This window comes from Trematomus bernacchii, unplaced genomic scaffold (assembly GCF_902827165.1).
Source record: "Trematomus bernacchii unplaced genomic scaffold, fTreBer1.1, whole genome shotgun sequence".
NCBI lineage: Eukaryota > Metazoa > Chordata > Actinopteri > Perciformes > Nototheniidae > Trematomus > Trematomus bernacchii.
This window is the reverse complement of record NW_022987625.1, coordinates 3256889-3275487: the sequence shown is the minus strand read 5'-3', so window position 1 is coordinate 3275487 and position 18599 is coordinate 3256889. Positions and strand designations below refer to the sequence as shown.

General features: G+C 42.2%; 1 protein-coding gene across 1 annotated transcript in view; it reads right to left on the bottom strand.

The window, feature by feature from the left end:
• Positions 1-997: 997 nt before the first annotated feature.
• Positions 998-18599, bottom strand: part of wwp2 (WW domain containing E3 ubiquitin protein ligase 2) — a 59936-nt gene continuing 42334 nt past the window's right edge. The window contains 14 exon segments of the mRNA XM_034132888.1: positions 998-1338; positions 2034-2106; positions 2543-2639; positions 2749-2853; positions 3407-3527; positions 3627-3767; positions 4755-4888; positions 6651-6810; positions 8804-8892; positions 9001-9072; positions 9841-9919; positions 11347-11475; positions 12729-12810; positions 14396-14450. Of these exon segments, the coding sequence (XP_033988779.1) occupies positions 1239-1338; positions 2034-2106; positions 2543-2639; positions 2749-2853; positions 3407-3527; positions 3627-3767; positions 4755-4888; positions 6651-6810; positions 8804-8892; positions 9001-9072; positions 9841-9919; positions 11347-11475; positions 12729-12810; positions 14396-14450 (1437 nt within the window). The 3' untranslated portion in view covers positions 998-1238.

Below are 18599 nucleotides of genomic sequence, written 5' to 3'. Positions count from 1 at the left end.
AACTTTGGAAGAAAATTACCTAATGGCATTTAATGAATAATAAAAATTGATAAGACAATAAAAAGATCCTTAATTTGTTCTCATCTTATTTAATGTTTTTTTATCAACAATTTGAACAGCAGAATTGTCAATCTCTAAGGGATGTTTCCAGCACCTTGTTGAGTCTATGCCACGAAGAATGAAGGCAGTTCTGAAGACAAAAGGGGTCCAACCCGGTACCAGCCAGCTGTAACTAATGAAGTGGCCAGTGAGTGTAGAGCTCATTTATCATGACAAAATGTCTCTCCAAAGAAAGTATGAACACAGCTCAAGATTGAAATCTGATTTATTTGAGTTATGTACAGAGGAAAAATGCTTAATTTCACAAGTAATAACAGAAAAATAGAAATAAAATCACAACTCTTCTCTGAAGCCTCTGGGACAGAGCAGCACTAGTTCATGATAACGGCTCTGTCTCGTGTACAGACACACACATGCACTCAATCACTGCCTCTCTTTCTCTCACTCTGTTGTCTCTCTCGTCTCATTAAAACGTTAAAAAAGGTAATTCTCTCTGGTAGATATGTTATACTGCATTAGCGGGGAGCTGCTGTGTTGTAGTGAGTCTCTGAATCTGTTTTTGGTGCGTTTCTAAGCAGTGAGTAGAGGTGAGTGTGATGGGTGAGACTAGTCAAATATAATTCTCTGTATGCACCCTCCTGTCAAACCCTCATACATTCACACCATTATATGCACACGCACACACACACACACACACACACAACCACACACACACACACACACACACACACACACACACTAACACACACCACACACACACACACACACACACACACACACACAACAACACACACACACACCACACACACACACACACAACACACACACACACACACACACACACACACACACACACACACACACACACACACACACACACACACACACACACACACACACACACACACACACACACACACACACACACACAACACACACACACACACACACACACACACACACACACACACACACACACACACACACACACACACACACACACCACACTGTTCCTGCGTCTCATCATTCATTTCACAAACATGCCCCCTGCCAGTGGGGGGTGACGATGATTTCTCAGCCCGGTGATTAACAAATGCAAAGTAATAATATTAATTAATGACAAAAAAAACGATCCCATTGAATGGACTGTCCTCCTTTAAATGTGTTTGTTTCCTGCGTCACTCCTGTCCAAAGCCCTCCGTCTCCTCGATGGCGAACAGGAGTTTCTCGCGGAGCTGCTCCAGGCTCCTGTAGGGCGGCAGGTCCAGACGGTTGAAGCTGAGGAGCAGACAGAGGTTTAGTCTTCATGTCCATACACGGTGATATCGGTGAAATACTGAATCTACAGTCAACTGCTCTTCAGATGAATGGTTCCACATTACAAGATGTGTCCCTGTCCACTTATTCTGTCCTAACTGTGGACGTCTCATCAAGTGACCTGATTCAGAAGGAGGGCCAAGAGACTTCCGAATTTAAGTGACTTTTTCATGAAATCAAACCAGTTTTTATACAATTTATAGACCCTTTTTATTTTATCATCTTTATTTTAATCCTGAAATTAACTCCTTATACATTTATTGTAATTGTTGGATACAGAGTTAAACATTTATATTATGCTCATTTTCAGGTGAATACTTCTGTGTGTTTTATAGAACAAGTTGAAATAGTGTTGGTTATTCAGAGGTAGCTCACAACCTGAAGGTAGTCCTGGCCCTTAAAGGCAGTTTCTCAATGTACACCGTGTGCATCTCTCTGTAGATGGAGCCTTTTGATACTTTAAGTATTTAAAAAAGCACCTAGACCTAAATGATTATTTAAGAAATGTAAATATGGGACCTTCCTTCACAAAAGGAATTCACAGGAATAGATGCAGCACATCATTGGAAAAAACAGAGATAATCTTAAAGCTGCCCGTTCATTGTATCGGAGTCTTCCTATTGTCTTCAAGAACATTTCCTAAAGGATAAACTCACCATGTGTGACTTCTTGGAAGCCAAGTCTCCTTCCCCACCTTGTCTATGCAGAACTTCTGGGGACCGTTACTTCCTGCACAAAGGAAAAAAGTGATTTCATTGAATTCAAGCTTGAATTTATTTTTATTATAATGGTCTTACAAAACAATTTCACTTGTTCTAATGCTTACCATACATTCTTATAAGGGAAATTATTATATAAAAGCCAGGATTCAAATAATATTTAAAGTTGTTGAATTTGCCTGTGGTCTAGTAAAACTGCTCAAACACTACATTTTAATATAACGAACTTCCATAGTACTAACTTCATCAGTACAACATGTTTTACCCCTAACAAGTCCTGTCTTTTTAACAGAGATACTTGTTTCATCCTCCTATTCATTCCAGTTTTTATGTTGCCCTGACTGAGGATGCCATTAATGAAACTTTGCATAGTATCAATAATTGAAAGGCTGGGATACGTAACATGTCAAACCTAACAGTGAGGGGAGTGGGGAGTGTGTGTGTACCTATGAGCTCAGTGAAGCCTCCGACAGGCAGTCTGCACGTTCCCGTCACAAACTGCAGCAGACGGATTCTCTTCTCGTTGTCCATCTCTTTCACCACCTGCAGAAACACACCTCCATCAATCACTGAACACACCATTCAACAACGTGTGTGTGTGTGTGTGTGTGTGTGTGTGTGTGTGTGTGTGTGTGTGTGTGTGTGTCCGTACCTGCCAGAACCAGTGGATCTGCTTGCTGTTCTTGGTGTAGTGTCTGTAGATGGTGTTCTTCTGCCAGTCGGCCATGTCTATCTCCTGCATCCCACACAGCATCAGCTGCAACAAACAACAGGACACTTCAATCACTGCGACTACCAGAGGTCAAATGCTGACTCATTTCCAGATGTTAGGACTCATTCCTGCACCACTCCATCAGGACAGTCAGTATAAAAGGAATGATAACTTTCCTCTCTTCCTCTCTCACCCCATCACTAATGCTGATGCTGCTTTTAGTTCATATAACCCCAGACTCTTGATAAGTAACCACGTAGAGTTCTTTTTTTACTAAATGACTTTTTTCTAGAAGCCTCTCCTAATTTGACCTCACTCAGTTTATTTGTGTGTCTATGTTTGCTATGTTCCAATGTCTGGCTTTTAGAAGCGGATTGTACTGCATCTGTTTGTATGACATATAGAAGATAAATAGTCCATTATCTTTCATTGAAGTGTATTTCATATGAGAGGCAATATGCTGAAAATCAACACATAAGTAATAATGACTTTAGATTTGAGTGTGTTCTAAATCCTTTCATTCATTACTCCTCTTCTGACTTTAAAAGGACTTTTTCCAGTAGTTTTTCATTTTCCATACGCTGGTGCTCCTCCTCACCTCCAGCTCCTTCTCGTCGAAGTAGCGCAGCCACTCCAGAGGAACCACTTCATTGAAGCCGTCCAGGAAGGCCTTGGTCTGCTCCTCCACCCCCCGGGTGAACCTCCAGTCTGTCAGCAGGCTGAGGGAGGAAGAGAAACGCCTTTTTAACGCTGAACTAATTGATGCTTTGCATGTCTGATCTGTGTGTTTGTGGCAGCGGCTGCCTCTGTTCACCCACCTGATGTACTCCTCCTTGTTCTCCTCCGTCACCAGCTCGTTCTCTCCGTCGTCTTTCAGCTGGTGGGTGGACACCTTCCCCAGGATCTCCATGTCCTGTGCAAAGTAAAGCTCCACTCCACACTCCTCCAGGTTGTTGTCTCTGGAAACACACACAGAGACAACTTACAGCAGTGTTTGCTTCAATTCCTGCAGGAAGTCAGCTGCTCCGCTTCCTCTGCTCTGTTCACTTCTCCAGGTTCAGGGATCTTTAGAAACATGCTTTTACACATGGAACAGAGAATGTGCTATTTTTAGACACCACAAATTCAAAATGACTTCAAAATGCTGGAGAGAATGCTGTGAACAGAAAGCAAACCATAGTCATGTATTTTGGTCATGTAAAGCTATGAGGAGCTTCTGAGAAACTATTCAGTATTTCTCTAAATAAGAACCTATTTTATTATTACTTGAAAAAACACCAGATGAAATCAAAAAGAAGAAATCTTATAAAACGTATCTTACTTGTAGATACTTACTTTATAAGAGCTGCAATTATTAAACAAATTACAAGGAACTGGTTATAAGATAATACATGAAAACATTCAGAATGGAAACATCTGGTAAATGAAATGTAAGGATAATAAATGAAGAAATGTTTTGACGATTAATGGGAAAAATGTTAAGTTACAGAACACAAAACGTGAATAATGATCCTGTGGTGGCTTTATGAATATAGGTATGAGTATTAATGATGTATTTGTTATTTGTAAGCTTTATCCTATACTTTAAAAACAAATCTATTTTTCTGATTTGTGGATTATTGAACTATTTCATGTATTTTAGTTTGAACTGTATCTTAATTTGTTACGTATGTCTGCAACCAAATCATTTCTTCAAATGATAAGAAAAAATACTTTGGTAAGAGTTTATATCATATACGTGATCCTCTCGATTTGTTTGTAAATATGAAGTGTCATTTCAGTTTTTCAACATTTGATTGACTGATTCTATATTGACCTTCATACCTGAGATCAGCTGTTTGTTTCAATTATAAACAAATAAAAGAAATGAGGACAAAAAAATATTCTTCCTGAATATTTTCCTCCACTTTCTACTTGCAAATCACACAGATGACTGCATTACTTACTTGACCCACATGATGGAGTTAAAGAACTCGGGGTCTATGGACTCCAGGTCTTTGAGCGTGGGCTTCTTGTCCAGCATGCGCTTGTAGAACGGCAGCGTGAAGCCGGTGTCGATGAACTTCCCGTGGTACAAAGCCTGGGGAGGATGAGAACATTAGAGACCTGAGAACATTAAGAGATGCAGTGCAACAGTGTTGGGGCCGTCAGCCTGAGGAGATGTATGGCAGCTTTGACTCCCTGGATCATAATCAAGTCGAAGAGTGGGGGGGAGTATTTGGCCACCTGTGTAATACTATAGTGTTATTGTATGGTGACATATGGTTTCAGATTTGTTCTCGACAAATGATAAAAGTGTTTCAGTTTGCTCAGGCCTGTGCTGATGACTCACTGGGGATTGTTTTGTGCCCATTCCAGTGTTTAAAAAGGTTTTAACAGCCATCACCTCACAGGAAAACAGGAATGGCTTTTTTATTTCTGGAATCATGGCAGCCTCGTATAACTCTGCTCAACCTCTCCGGTCCAAATCATTAAGCACACACACCACACACACACACACACACACACACATCACACTACACACACACACACACAGGCACACACACCCACACACACACACACACACACACACACCAACACACACCACACACACACACACAAACTCACACACACACACACACCACACACACCCACACACATCACACACACACACACACACACACACACACACACACACACACACACACACACACACACACACACACACACACACACACACACACACACACACACACACACATCACCACACACCACACACACACACACACAACACACACACACCACACACACCACACACACACACACACAAACACACACACACACACACACACACACACACACACACACACACACCACACACACACACACACACATCACACACACACACACACACCACACACACACACACACACACACACACACACACACACACGCCTGCAGCCTGAACACACTGCATTTGTGCCTGACACTGGAGCTGCCACCATATTTACATTTGACTGTTGATTCAGACTTATTCTATGTACCATCATTATTCCCATTGTGACAACATTTAGATCAAATTAGGATACAGAGACAAAACACTACGCTAGCTACAGCCCTTGTGTGCATTTAACACAAATACCAAGTGATCATTGTTGCTTGGTGTGTGTGTGTGTGTGTGTGTGTGTGCATTCTCAGCCAGACAGAGCTGTTCAATGCTAAAATCACACAAAGGACTCAGAGCTGCGATGAACCAACACACACGCACCTTCAGAAAGTAGAAAGGTCAAAAGGAGGCAGTGAGAGGGTTGTGTTGTTGACCAAGCATCTTTATAAGGGACGTCAGCAAAGTGAACTTTAGGACTAAATATAGTCAGCTGCTGTGGGTGTGGGCTGGGTGCGGCGGTGAGGTCATAGTGTGGGAGAGGGGTGGGGTGGCAGGCAGAAGGAGGGGTGGGGGTGCGGTGTTTGGGACCTACAGCTTTCTGGAGTTGATCCCAGAAAGAGACATAATAGTACAAACAGTACATACTGTAAACATGTGTTTTAGGGACAGGATTTTCTGTTCTTCACAAGAAATAAGTCAATACGAAGCTGTAAACCTACTAATTGTTCTCTATTATTAAATAAAATATAAACTGGTTACCTGCAACTCTGTATAAACATTATTTTTGTGGAGACCTAAACATAGAACTGAATTGAATAGATTGGCCCCTGATCCGTCTTATTGAGTCAGTATGGGAGCGCTGCATCCCGACTGCAGAGCCACTGTAACAGTCCAGCTTTACAGAACTTGAACATCCCTGAAAGCAAATCCAATCCCAGGTATGACAGGAATTCAAGTCTTCTTAAGTGAAGCTCACCATGGCGATGAAGCGTCCGATGAAGCGGAAGTACGTGAGGTGGTCGGGGTTGATGGAGGAGGCGGGGTTGATCTGCAGACAGTAGTTGTTCTTGCCGGCGTATTCAAACAGACAGTACATGGGGTTCAGCACCTCGTGGGACAGCAGGAAGAACCACTCCCTGCAGAGACACCAGAGGACAGGTGAGACCTCAGAGGGCAACATGTCAGGAAGTCATGCACACATTTCATCATTTTCCTTTTTAATATATAAGGGCATACTGTTGGGTGATTTTGTCATTTTAAATGATGAAGTGTGACAGTTCATTTTCTTCAAAGATGCATTAAAGTTTCATCACTATGAGCTGAGATCGGTGAAAAAAGAAGACCCAATTCAAAGTGATTTTTTTTTAACAAGAAACAACAACAGAAATAAACGTGACAAACAGATGATGGAGACAGACATCTGGCAAAACATTTAAACCAAAGACAAAACATAATCCACAAACACAGTTTAGAGATAATAACAAACAACTTCACTCACAATCTAACTCAGTAACTCTAACTCCTCCAAAGAAATTACACATTGTATTTGGAATTTGTATTAATTATAATAAAAAAAAAAATAAAAGTAATTGTAGCCGCTGAGATCTGACTGGCAGCTTCTCCTTGATATTACCAGCTATTTCCCAGCTAAAGGAGCTTTACATGTTGCCTTCATTATTACCAGGTTGCTTTGACATCATATTACAGGAGGAGTTGAGTTAAGTCCACTCATGTTTGAACACCACACAAGATTTCTTTCAGCATTGCCATCACTTAATATGGTATTTTAAATTAACCATGGTTTTATGTGATGAGCTGGTGCCAGTAAAGCGTCAAAACTTATCTCATACCGAGTAAAATAGTTCTTCATTTGTGAAATGATTTTATTTTATATTTTCATATATTCAATATTAAGCATTTATAGATATTCAATAAAGCTAGTTTTGATGTGACTTCCCAAGAAAGATTCCAAATCCTGTAATAATAAATCCTGAATTACATTTGGTACATTTGGTTCTTGAACTTCAGTTTTGGTTGATTTGAACAAACCATATGTAATGTTAATGAATAGGATCCAGACTTTATTTAGGAGTATAAAAGGTACTACTTCCATTAAGAGTCAGGACACACAGAGTGGATCCTAACGTGGAACCCTTTGGAAAAATAATAAGCGTAGAGTAAATAAGCAAAATGTAGAATTATAACTCAAAGTAGTATAAAGCTGTTTCCTAATCTAGAGGTTTTTTATTTTAGTCTTCTTTGGACCAGCTATCAAGAAATTAGATTTCTTTTCTTTTCTTTGGATAGTGGCATTTATTTGAATATAAACCACATTTGCACACATCCTATCCTCATGAACTCAGAGACAAACACACAACATGAAGGATAAATACAGAGTCAAACAGACACAATGAGACAGTGGAGTACTGCATGTTAGACAGAATGAAGCAGCACCACCACCAGCTGCAGCACCACAACCAAACGCTCCCAACGCCCCGGACCCCCTGGGGGGTTATGGGAGGGGGATATGGACGGACGGACGGACGCAGACACCTCGCAACATCCCGTCCGTGGTTCTACCCTGTGGTAGAACAGCATGATGTCACCTACCATAGGGTAAAACCACTGACGTGACACTGGAGACAGAGACACAATGCAAAACCAAACAGAAACAATGAGGAAGACCACAGACAGAAAAAATAACAACATACACAGAAAGGAGGTACACCTGGCACAGCAGGGGGGGGGGGGTGGATACATGGGATGGGTGGGTAAAGCAAGGAGGACAGAGATGTTGCAAGAGTGTGGAGAATGTTAATCCAACACACAGAAATGCCTGACACCATTCAGGTGAAGAGTTGTGTATCAATTGGACAACAGTACGTTTTAAAAGCAGAAATCTCAACACCACGTAATGCCCGATGCCTCTTTAAGATCTTTAATAGTTTCCTGTCTGAAACTGAGATGCAGTGTAGGAGGAAGCTGGGGCAGAGATGAAGAGTGATGAAAGAGCAGGAGAAACACACCCTCACCATCACAAAAAACTAAAGGGTTCAATCACAAGCTGTAGCACCTCACACCAGTTCATAGGGGAAGAAGAAGGTGCGTTTGTTTTGTGGTGGCTCTCACCTGGCGATGCCGCCGTAGTCCAGCCCCTCCTCTCCTCTCATGATGATGTAGAGTCTGCGGCGAAGGTCGTATGGCTTCACATTCATGATCTAATGACAGAACAACATTTATCATTAACAAACACACAAAACGTTTTAACAGGCAACATTTGAGGACATTCATTCAACATATTTCAATTTGTTGGGTTGGTCTCTGACCTGCTGAAAGGAGTCCTCAAACAGAGTCTGTCTGGACACTGAGATCTTCACATGGCTGGGCAAGGCATTGGACTGGAGAGAGACAAAAAATAACTCCATATCATTTGTGAAACAGTTCTCAGTCAGTAAGACCTTACGACACATTCGAAGACATTAACAGCTGCTGGTTGACTTAACCCCCATCTCTAACTTTAACTTTATTACATTTTTACCATTACATCTTTGCTAACAACACCCTTACTATACTGAACAGGGGCGAGTACTTCAAGCGGGTATATTCAGTACACATACTGGCTTTTTCTATAGTAGATGGTAAATATATGCAGCTCAATATTATTAGATACATATCAAATTGATGCTGCTTTTTCCCTCTATGGCATCTAGCCAGGCAGACTTTGTTCTATTTGTTCAGCACTGAGTTTTCTGCCTCCAGCCAACACAATGGAGGTGAATGGAGGTTTGTTTATGGCACACAGAGCACTGAAAAATAATATGTTTTTGGACCGATAAAAACTCCACTTATAATGTGTTTTGTGTATTATAATAAGTGTTCATAACAGTGTTTCAAAAAGGGATACACAACGACTTCCATTCACTTCCACTTTATGGAGGGGAGGAAAAAATCTTTGATATAACTAAATCTGGTGAAAATACAGACAAAACTATCTTCATGGCTAGATACCACTCTATTTCAGTGTGAACATTTTCTTTATTAAAAAAGAACATTTAAACAATTGAAATGTTATTTTAATTGAAAACGCAGTGATACACACAACACAGAGATAAAGGAGAGGTGCAGGCAGAGTCTAGTTGTGGCGTCAGACTCCATTTCACACTTACATGGCACAGGAAGCGGAACTGGTGGTACTTCCACCTGAAGCTGCGGTCGTAAGCTCCCGGTGAGCCGCCCTGCCGTGACCTGCACACACACACAAGGAGAGAAGGAAGAGAGGTATTTGGTCAATTCTAAACTGCTCGAGCAAATTCCCTTAGGGAATCATGATAAAAACGACAGTGTTAATAAAGTGACTCAAACACGTCACGTTTCTGTTGATCAGAAACATGGAGCTCTCCTTTAAGAAGGCCTCATGTCCCGTGTTGCTGGTCAGTGCCTATTCTGTTCTCACACTTGCTGTGCCTGAGTCTCAAAGACAGAGTGAGTCTGGGCCTGCAGCTGTGTTAGTATAAGCTCAACACACTGCACACACACAGGATATGTGCTGAGTCAGCAGCGAGGCTGAGACGCAGGGAGAGAAAGATAATGGGAGGATGGGAAGAGAGAGTGAAATGAGGGGAGAGAAGAAGACGGCGGCCTGTAATGTGTCTGGTTTATTCTGGCCTAGCTGCCAGGCTCTTCCCGGTCTGGTGAGGAAATGGAGACCGCAGCGGCACACACACTGCTGCAGTAGAAAACACTCAGGAGCCCTGCATGACCACCGTGATAAAAATATGTTCAAATATCAGCAGGAAAACGGCTTCTAGCTCACACACACACACACCACAAGCTAATACACACTTGAGTGCCAAAAGAACACACACACACACACACACACACACACACACACACACACACACACACACACACACACACACACACACACACACACACACACACACCACACACACACACACACACACACACACACACACACACACACACACACACACACACACACACACACACACACACACACACACACACACACACACACACACACACACACACAATCAGTTGATGCACATCTGCACATTCTCCTGACTTTGCGGTGGGATTCGAGACTTCTTCAAGCTAGGCAAACATCCACAGGCTGAGGGGAAGAGGTGTGTGTGTGTGTGTGTGTGTGTGTGTGTGTGTGTGTGTGTGGTGTGTGTGTGTGTGTGTGTGTGTGTGTGTGTGTGTGTGTGTGTGTGTGTGTGTGTGTGTGTGTGTGTGTGAGAGAGAGAGCTACTAGCATGAACATGTTGAACATATGACTTCATGTTAAAATACCTGTGAGGCTTACGTTTATTCTGTCTGGCTCAAATGAATATTGAAAAATAGAAATGAAAGGCAATGGAGTAAACACGGGCTCAATAAAAAGGCAGGTCAAATCAAAAGATGATGTGGTTTAGATTAAGACAGTTTTGACCTTTTTCAAGGTTTCTAGATCAATATTGGCATTGCAGTTATGTCCGACTAAGGCAAATCATTGTGCAATTATAAAACTAACTGGCTAACATTTTTTTATTAGTTCTTATTGATTCAAGAACTGAAGGACAGACATGTCTTTGCCTCGGCCTGTGACATAATTTGATTTAGAAAAAAGCAGCTTTGGGAGGAGGAAGTAGGGCTGAGAGAATATTTACCCTGACTCAAACCCGGGTCGGGGGTCTTTAAAGCTGGTGTTGCGCGAGTTGTGGTCCACAAAATATCTGACTCCCTCGGCGGTGTACTTCATCTCCCAGCCCGGGGGCAGGGGGTGCTCCTTGATCATCCTGCAACAGGGAGAGGGCAGTGAGCACGGTCCCAGCCACAGGGCCCCGTCCTGGGGATGAAACTAACACCCCTCCCCTCCAACCTGTGGATCTACAGCCCTGGAACTAAATCACAGCCGTGCCCGGGGGGAGATAGTCTCCTCTGAGGGAAGTTTGACTGATTCAGACGGCTTCTAAACTCTGGAGATGAACTCAGAATAAAGTCCAGAGAGGCCCATATTAAATGTTATCCTATTATAAACACAAGAGTGTGTGGCCAATAATTCCTGTTCCACCCTAGCTGCAGTTTTTGCCTCTAATGAATTACATTTCACAGAGCTAACCAGATACCCAGTGACACTTATTAAATCAGTTCTGATGATAAAAAAATGCGTCCAATTAGAAGAAATTCAGGCTGCAAATTAAAAATAATAATAATATTTTTTTACCAGATTAAAAAGGTATTACAGGTTAGAATTTGTATTTTTTCCCGCCTTTTAATGACTTTGATGATTTTTGATGTAATTAATTGTCTGTTTACAATGCGTTTCTGTTGAACTAAATGTTACTTTTTTTGTTTGTGTAAAGCACTTGTATTGCCATGCGTTGAAACGTGCTATTTTGTAAACAGGCCTTGCCTACAGATGGTAAGAAAAGTTTGGGTATTCTGTAAATCCCTTCAGAGCAGCAGTAAATGGGTTTGTGAGAGACTGCTTAGTGTAATGTAACGAATGAGAGGCACAAACAGAGGCCACTAACAGCTTTTACAGAAACACTTCTACAGAAGAAGATGCCCTGAAGAAGATGTGTGAAATGTACTAACCAAGAAGTTCAATGAGAATGAGTGAGGTGAGGGAAAGCATTCAGCTCAGGCAGCGTTTAAAAGTAAAGGAAGTAGAGGGTGATGCCAGAAAAATTATCAAATAAACTAATTGTAGGATAAGAGCCTAAAAAGTTTCCAAATCTTTCTAATTTTCTTTTAATGCTTTGAACAGTCCATCATTAATTATAAAGTTTGTCATGCTCAAGTCCTTATTTTTTTATTTGAATGGACTGCTCCAGAGATTTTGTCAAATTCCTTCAATTATTTCCAAGTGAGAAACACCTCACAATGTAAAGGACCCCTCTGTCATCATACTGCCCGTGTATGAGACATTTATATTTTTCAGTACGAGCAAACACCAGAAGCAGCGTACCCTCTAACAAGCAGGCAAACACATGCAGACACACACACGCCATCACACACACACATTAATTATTTTTCTAATTCTCACCCTTGGGTCCGGGGGTCGTCCCACTGTGTGGTCCGTGTGTTGTGGTTGACAAAGTAAATTCTGCCATTGTCCTGACGCTTCTCTGTGGACACAAACAGAACATGCGGAAACAATTAGCGTAATGGGATTTGTGATGTTAGGAGGAAAAGTTGGAGGATAGTGAAAGAACTCGGGAGAATCTAAAAGATCAGAGGGCCTGAGCGTCTCTGTCGCTGAACTACTCTGCTCACTTTCTTTTTTCTGATTAAGAGAAAAAAATATCTCACCACCATGATAGAAAACCTGCAGGTCTGTGTGATATTTTGCCGAGACTTGATTTAAATACCTCACCGGGGTAAGAGTGTGTGTGTGTGTGTGTGTGTGTGTGTGTGTGTGTGTGTGTGTGTGTGTGTGTGTGTGGCAACAAGGTCGTGGTGGGGGTGTTTGGAAGTCAAGATGTAGGGAGGCAAATTATGGAAGTGTGTGTGTGTGTGTGTGTGTGTGTGTGTGTGTGTGTGTGTGTGTGTGTGTGTGTATGGTAGGCCGCTGGTCTCATGAGAGAGCAGTTGGTGCCCCATCCTCCCCCCTCCCCCCTCCCCCCCCTCACATCTTTGTCTCATTAACAGCAGTGTGTGGAGGGCCCAGAAACAGTAGTGCTCACATTGCAACTCTTACTTACTCCTCCACCCACTCCACCCCCACTATACTATCCAGTTTGAACCCCCATCCCCCATTTTTTGGTTTCTTTCATTCACCACTATATATGTTGCTTCTCCTCCATCTTTCCCTCTTCTCTCTTCTCCTTCTCTTTTTGAATCTGAGCCTTAAAAAAAAGCGAGGGAAGCAACCGCAGATGAAAAGAGCGCCAGAGGAGCCGATCTGAGCCAGAGAGATAATTGAGGTTTTCGTCTCGACGTACCGCAACATGTTGAAAAGGCATCATGGGCAGAGAGTGAGGCTTTTCGGAGTGAACATGAAGTCTAAGGAAATGCTGATGGGGGTTGCCAACTGCGTTTCTTTATGAATGAATGATTGTGTGTGTGTGTATGATCTACATGGATCCCATTACATTACTCATTTGGGGTAATGTTGGAAGATGAAGAGTCCCATCAATAACACAGTCTCTGTCATCTGTGACTTAAGGGCAGAGGTAGTGTATAGGGATGAAGTGGCATAACATGAGCAGAGGGTTGAAAAGGAACCAATAGGCATTAAATCCAGTACTCCAACAATGTAATGAACACTGGGGACTACAATAAATAAGGCAAATAATAAAAGCCACAGAAAAGAATTGTTTCTGATGTCGATGTGTGATGTGATCAAATATGTGCTCAGAGTGTGTGGATAAGAGAAAATGCTGAAAACATTTTACACCAATACTCCCAAACCTCACTTCCTTACAGCTGTGTGCAGAAACATAAAGCCCAGCTTGAAGAGCATTAGGTTTTTTATGATAAATGGCATTGCTTCACTGTTGACTACTGGCACGAGTAATTCAAATTCCCAACAGAATACTGGCCAGCATTTCAGGTTTTGATTTAAAAAAGGTAGGAATCCTGACTGACCACATGTACTTCAACACCTCCAGCAGGAATACAATCTGAATACAGTAGTGAACCTTCTGATAACAGGTCAGAAATCCTCAAAGAAGGTGAAATTTGTCCGGAGCTTGTGTTCGGCAAACTTACCCCATCCAGGAGGCAGCCCGCCCAGAGGGTCATTTTCCACCGGAGCACCGGATGGCTGAGGGAGAAACAGAGAGAGACAAAACAAATCCGATTAGGACACCTTTCTGTCTCCATCCACTGTTCTTCACTCCGTGCTGCTTTTTCTCTCAAAGCTTGTCCTCGTTGTACATTGTGTGTCCACTGTTTCTCAAAGTCGCATGAGGAGGAGAAAAACAACCCAAAAAGTAACGCAAGAAGGGAACCGGAATGTTCAGACGAGTAAGAAAAATAAGAAATAAAAAAAACTCACTCAGTAAAGTTTTCCCACATTTGGACAATCAAGTCAAGCCTTGACTCCGCAAACTCACAAAACCAGGGATGATTCCTGTGGGTAAGTGAGGCAGGTTGGTGTGTGTGTGTGAAGGTGTTAAGGGTGGGGGGGCTCCTCTCTGCTGAGGCGGTCAGGGGCAACTGAGGGAGCTGTCCGCCGGCGGCTCGTATGCCTTCCAAAAACTACACGCTCGGTAGGAGGATAAAACAACAACGCTGTTCCAATGAGCTCACTTGCTGGATGCAAGCCCCGCCCCCCGGCTTCCCGCTCACCTCCTCAAACACACCCCACCTCTTCCTCCACCCTGGGACCCCTCCCTACTCCACCCTGAGGTCCTCCTCCTCCTCTCGCTCTCTTCTAGCGCTGCTGTGAAAGTAGGCAGGAAAGTGCGATGTCTGAGGGAACTGAGGAAACATTCATGCTTGTTCCAGACTGGACACCTCCCCCCCCGCCTCCTCACCGGTCGCCCCAACCCACCCCAGGCCTGACAAAAGGCACCTTTATTCACCCTGGGCCTGGAAACAACTGTGGGGTTTACTCAGCCTGCACTCATATACACACACGCACAGTGAAAAAAAAGTGTGTGTGCCCTGGTGTGGAAAGTTTGTCCGTGGCAAACAGTCCGTCAATGTGTACGTTCTTATGTTGGAATACAAACACATACACTCGCATGAATATATTAGCTTGAATGGAAAAGTAGCTGAAAAGGCGCTTGTTGGGAATTAGTGGCTGCTGATGGGTTTCCATGCTACGCCATGTTTATCAAAGGTGTAGGTGTGTTGCAAAAACCTGCAACACCATTAACTGGATCAGCAGGCGGAGCACAAGACCCTCTATGACAACATGTAACACTGGCTCCTGTTAGCGGCCCTGTACATAAAAAGGTGGGGAGTTCTATTTGGTGATTGTAAAAAGACAAATATAAAAAAACAAAAACATTACACATTGAGAACATCATAAAAAAAAGTGGAAAAGATTCAGTTTCTTCTCCTTCTCTTAGATTACTGGTAATGGCAGCACAGTTAGCGCTTCTTGTCCTTTATTAGCTACACTAAAATATAAAAAACATTTTCCAAATGAAAGCTGGTGGCGCTTCAAAGTTTTTTTTTTACTGAGGCTGGTTGCACCACAAAAGTGATGATTGTTTCCTGAGAAGACAAAGTTCACGATTATCCACCATATGTCAACGTAACTTTACGAAGCACACAGAAATGTGACTGTGCCCATTTAAAGTGGATCTGTCATGGAAACTGTGAGGGAGCGGGATGGAAAGGATGGGGCCTGCTGGAGGGGCCAGAGTGGGCACACAGGGTTAAAGGGTGTGTGTTTGTGTGTGTGTGTCGCTCCCATCGACAGCCAATCTATGCGTCTGCACCCCACCCATATGGGTTTTCTGTGACTAAAAAAGGTAAAAGGAGAATATAATGATATAAAGACAAGATGACTTCATCCTGGCTCTGACCATTCAGCTCCTCAGCAGCTTCCAGACAGAGGGAGGTTGGGGGGGAGGAAAGAAAGAGAGACTGAGAAAACAAGGGAGGGAAAGGAAGAGAGGGAAAGCAGCATGTTGGCAGAAACGTGTGAAATAATGGCAGGGTGTTATGGATATGGAAGTAAAACGCCATAAAGGAGCATTTCAAGGCCAGGTTCCACAGCTGACAAAGGCAGCTTAAGCTCGTCGCTATTCTCATGTTTTAACACTTTTACCACCAATGCGGCTTCAGAAGAATAAGTAAAACAAATTGAAGTTTGTGTAAAATCTGAAGCCACATTGCTGTTGCATAGACGACTTGTCACTTGTTCTCAAAGAGGAGGCACATCTCTGTACACAGGGAGAGGAAGGGGATAACAGGATCACACAGACTAGAGGTCTGACGTCAAATCGGCAGCGGACCCACAGAAAGTTGCTATCAGAAACAATGCCTGACGTGTTTTGGACGTAATCTCGTCTTTGTTTACATTAGCAAGCCTCGCTAACACTCAGAGCTAACCTGTACTGGAGAGCACATGTGTTTAAAAAGCAGGAAATAAAAAAAGGAACTCAACTTGTGGTAAACCTGCAAGAGAAAAAGCATTTGAGCTCCATACTGTTTCAGAAATAATCCTTGATGTGGTTTAGAACAGGATGGCGTTTTATCACAGCAGAATTTAACTTTATCTCCGGTAGAATTCTGATCAGGCATTAGCTCCGCCTCCTCTTTTTTTTTTTTTTTTCAAGCTAAGGACCCAAAATCCGTGTTTCTCTAACAGGACTGGAATAGAGGGGTGTGAGCAGTATGAGGCATGGCTACAATGGGTGAACTGTTTGGTATTTTAAGCAAAAAACTTCACAGACATGTTTTGTATAGGTATGGCCCTACAATATATTTGTCCAATATAGCATAATAGGTCCACTTTAAAGGTTGACCTAAGAGTTTTATGATGATCTCTGGTTATTAGGTCTTGTTATAACCTATTATTTTATTAAACGTTAATTTGCTGGTTTTGCTGAAAGGGGCCCTATCATGCTCATTTTCAGGTTCATATTAGTATTAAGTGCCTCTACTGTTACATGTCTCCTTGCTTTAATGTTCAAAAAGCTCAGTCTGCTCTGATTTGTCAGCTCGCCGGCTCTGTTGTGATTGGTCAAATGTGTTGCGCTAGCCAATAGAAGCGGCAGTGTTACAATGTGATATCACTATGTTCCTGAAGTAAACACATTCCCTCTGGAGGGAACACAAGGATTTTAGTCTTTGCAAACCATTTACATGCACAACAACCTATATAAGACTACAGGAACGGAAAACACGAAAAAGCAGAATAGACTAACAGAATACAATTTTAAAATGAGTTTTGGCCAATAGTAAATTGGTCCAATCAACCAAAGTATACTCAGTGTACCACAAAAGACAAATAACAACTGGGAGGGAGTGCCAGCAAGTGATATAAGTTAGTCTTGGTAGTTTTCCTGCTGATTTGCTCCCTTTCCAGTCAGCAGCGGGTGTGACAGCGCATGGAGGATATCACACTCCTTCAAAACTCTTAATGCCTTATTGCTACATTTGCTTCATGATTCATGCTCTTTCTATGAGTCATAAGTCAGTCAGACATAAATAGACATGATACACGTACTTTTTTACAGTTAGTGTGATTTTCCAAGGACAGCATTATATGAAGTCTACCACAGATAAATCAAGACATTTCAGGACAATCATTATATTTTTTAAGATCTAAAAGTAATACACTAATAGTTGTCTGCACCTCCATGGATTATGTTGCAAATATGAACAGGTAAAAGCTAATTTGGCATGCTTTTACTGGGGGAATATGTGTCAAAATGTCAACAAATATAGGCTTAAAATGTGTCTGAGATGAGACCCACAGTGTCCATCTCTTAATGAACACATAACCACTCTTTTGTCTATTGGTAAAGTTTGGAAAATATCAGAATGGTGCTTTGATACATGGGAAAATAAAACAAGGTATTTCAAAAATAAGATACAATGTGTGGTTGTTCAATAAAACCACCAGAGAGTAAACCTCACTTAAACAGTCGAATGAAAGGACTTGTTTCTTTCTTTTATTCATAACATGTTAACAAAACCAAATAGTTGAAATCCCTCCTGTTCATGGTCCTTTCAGAGATCATAAACAACCTATGGAAACATGAGAACTGACGGCTTGTGTGTAAACATAAGTGAACGTGACATTCAGCCACTGTGATAAAACACAGGGCTGATTCAGGTGCTGCTGTTAGGGCTCCTTGTTCCAGCCAGGATGGACAGAAAGTCATAGAGGAGAGTGGAGGGAGTACATGAGGGAGAATTCAGAGGGGAGTGAGAGGAGGGAGTAAAAAGATAGAAGCAACAAGTTAAGGTGAAAGTAGAAAAAGAAAGGTTTAAGAAATTAGCTGAG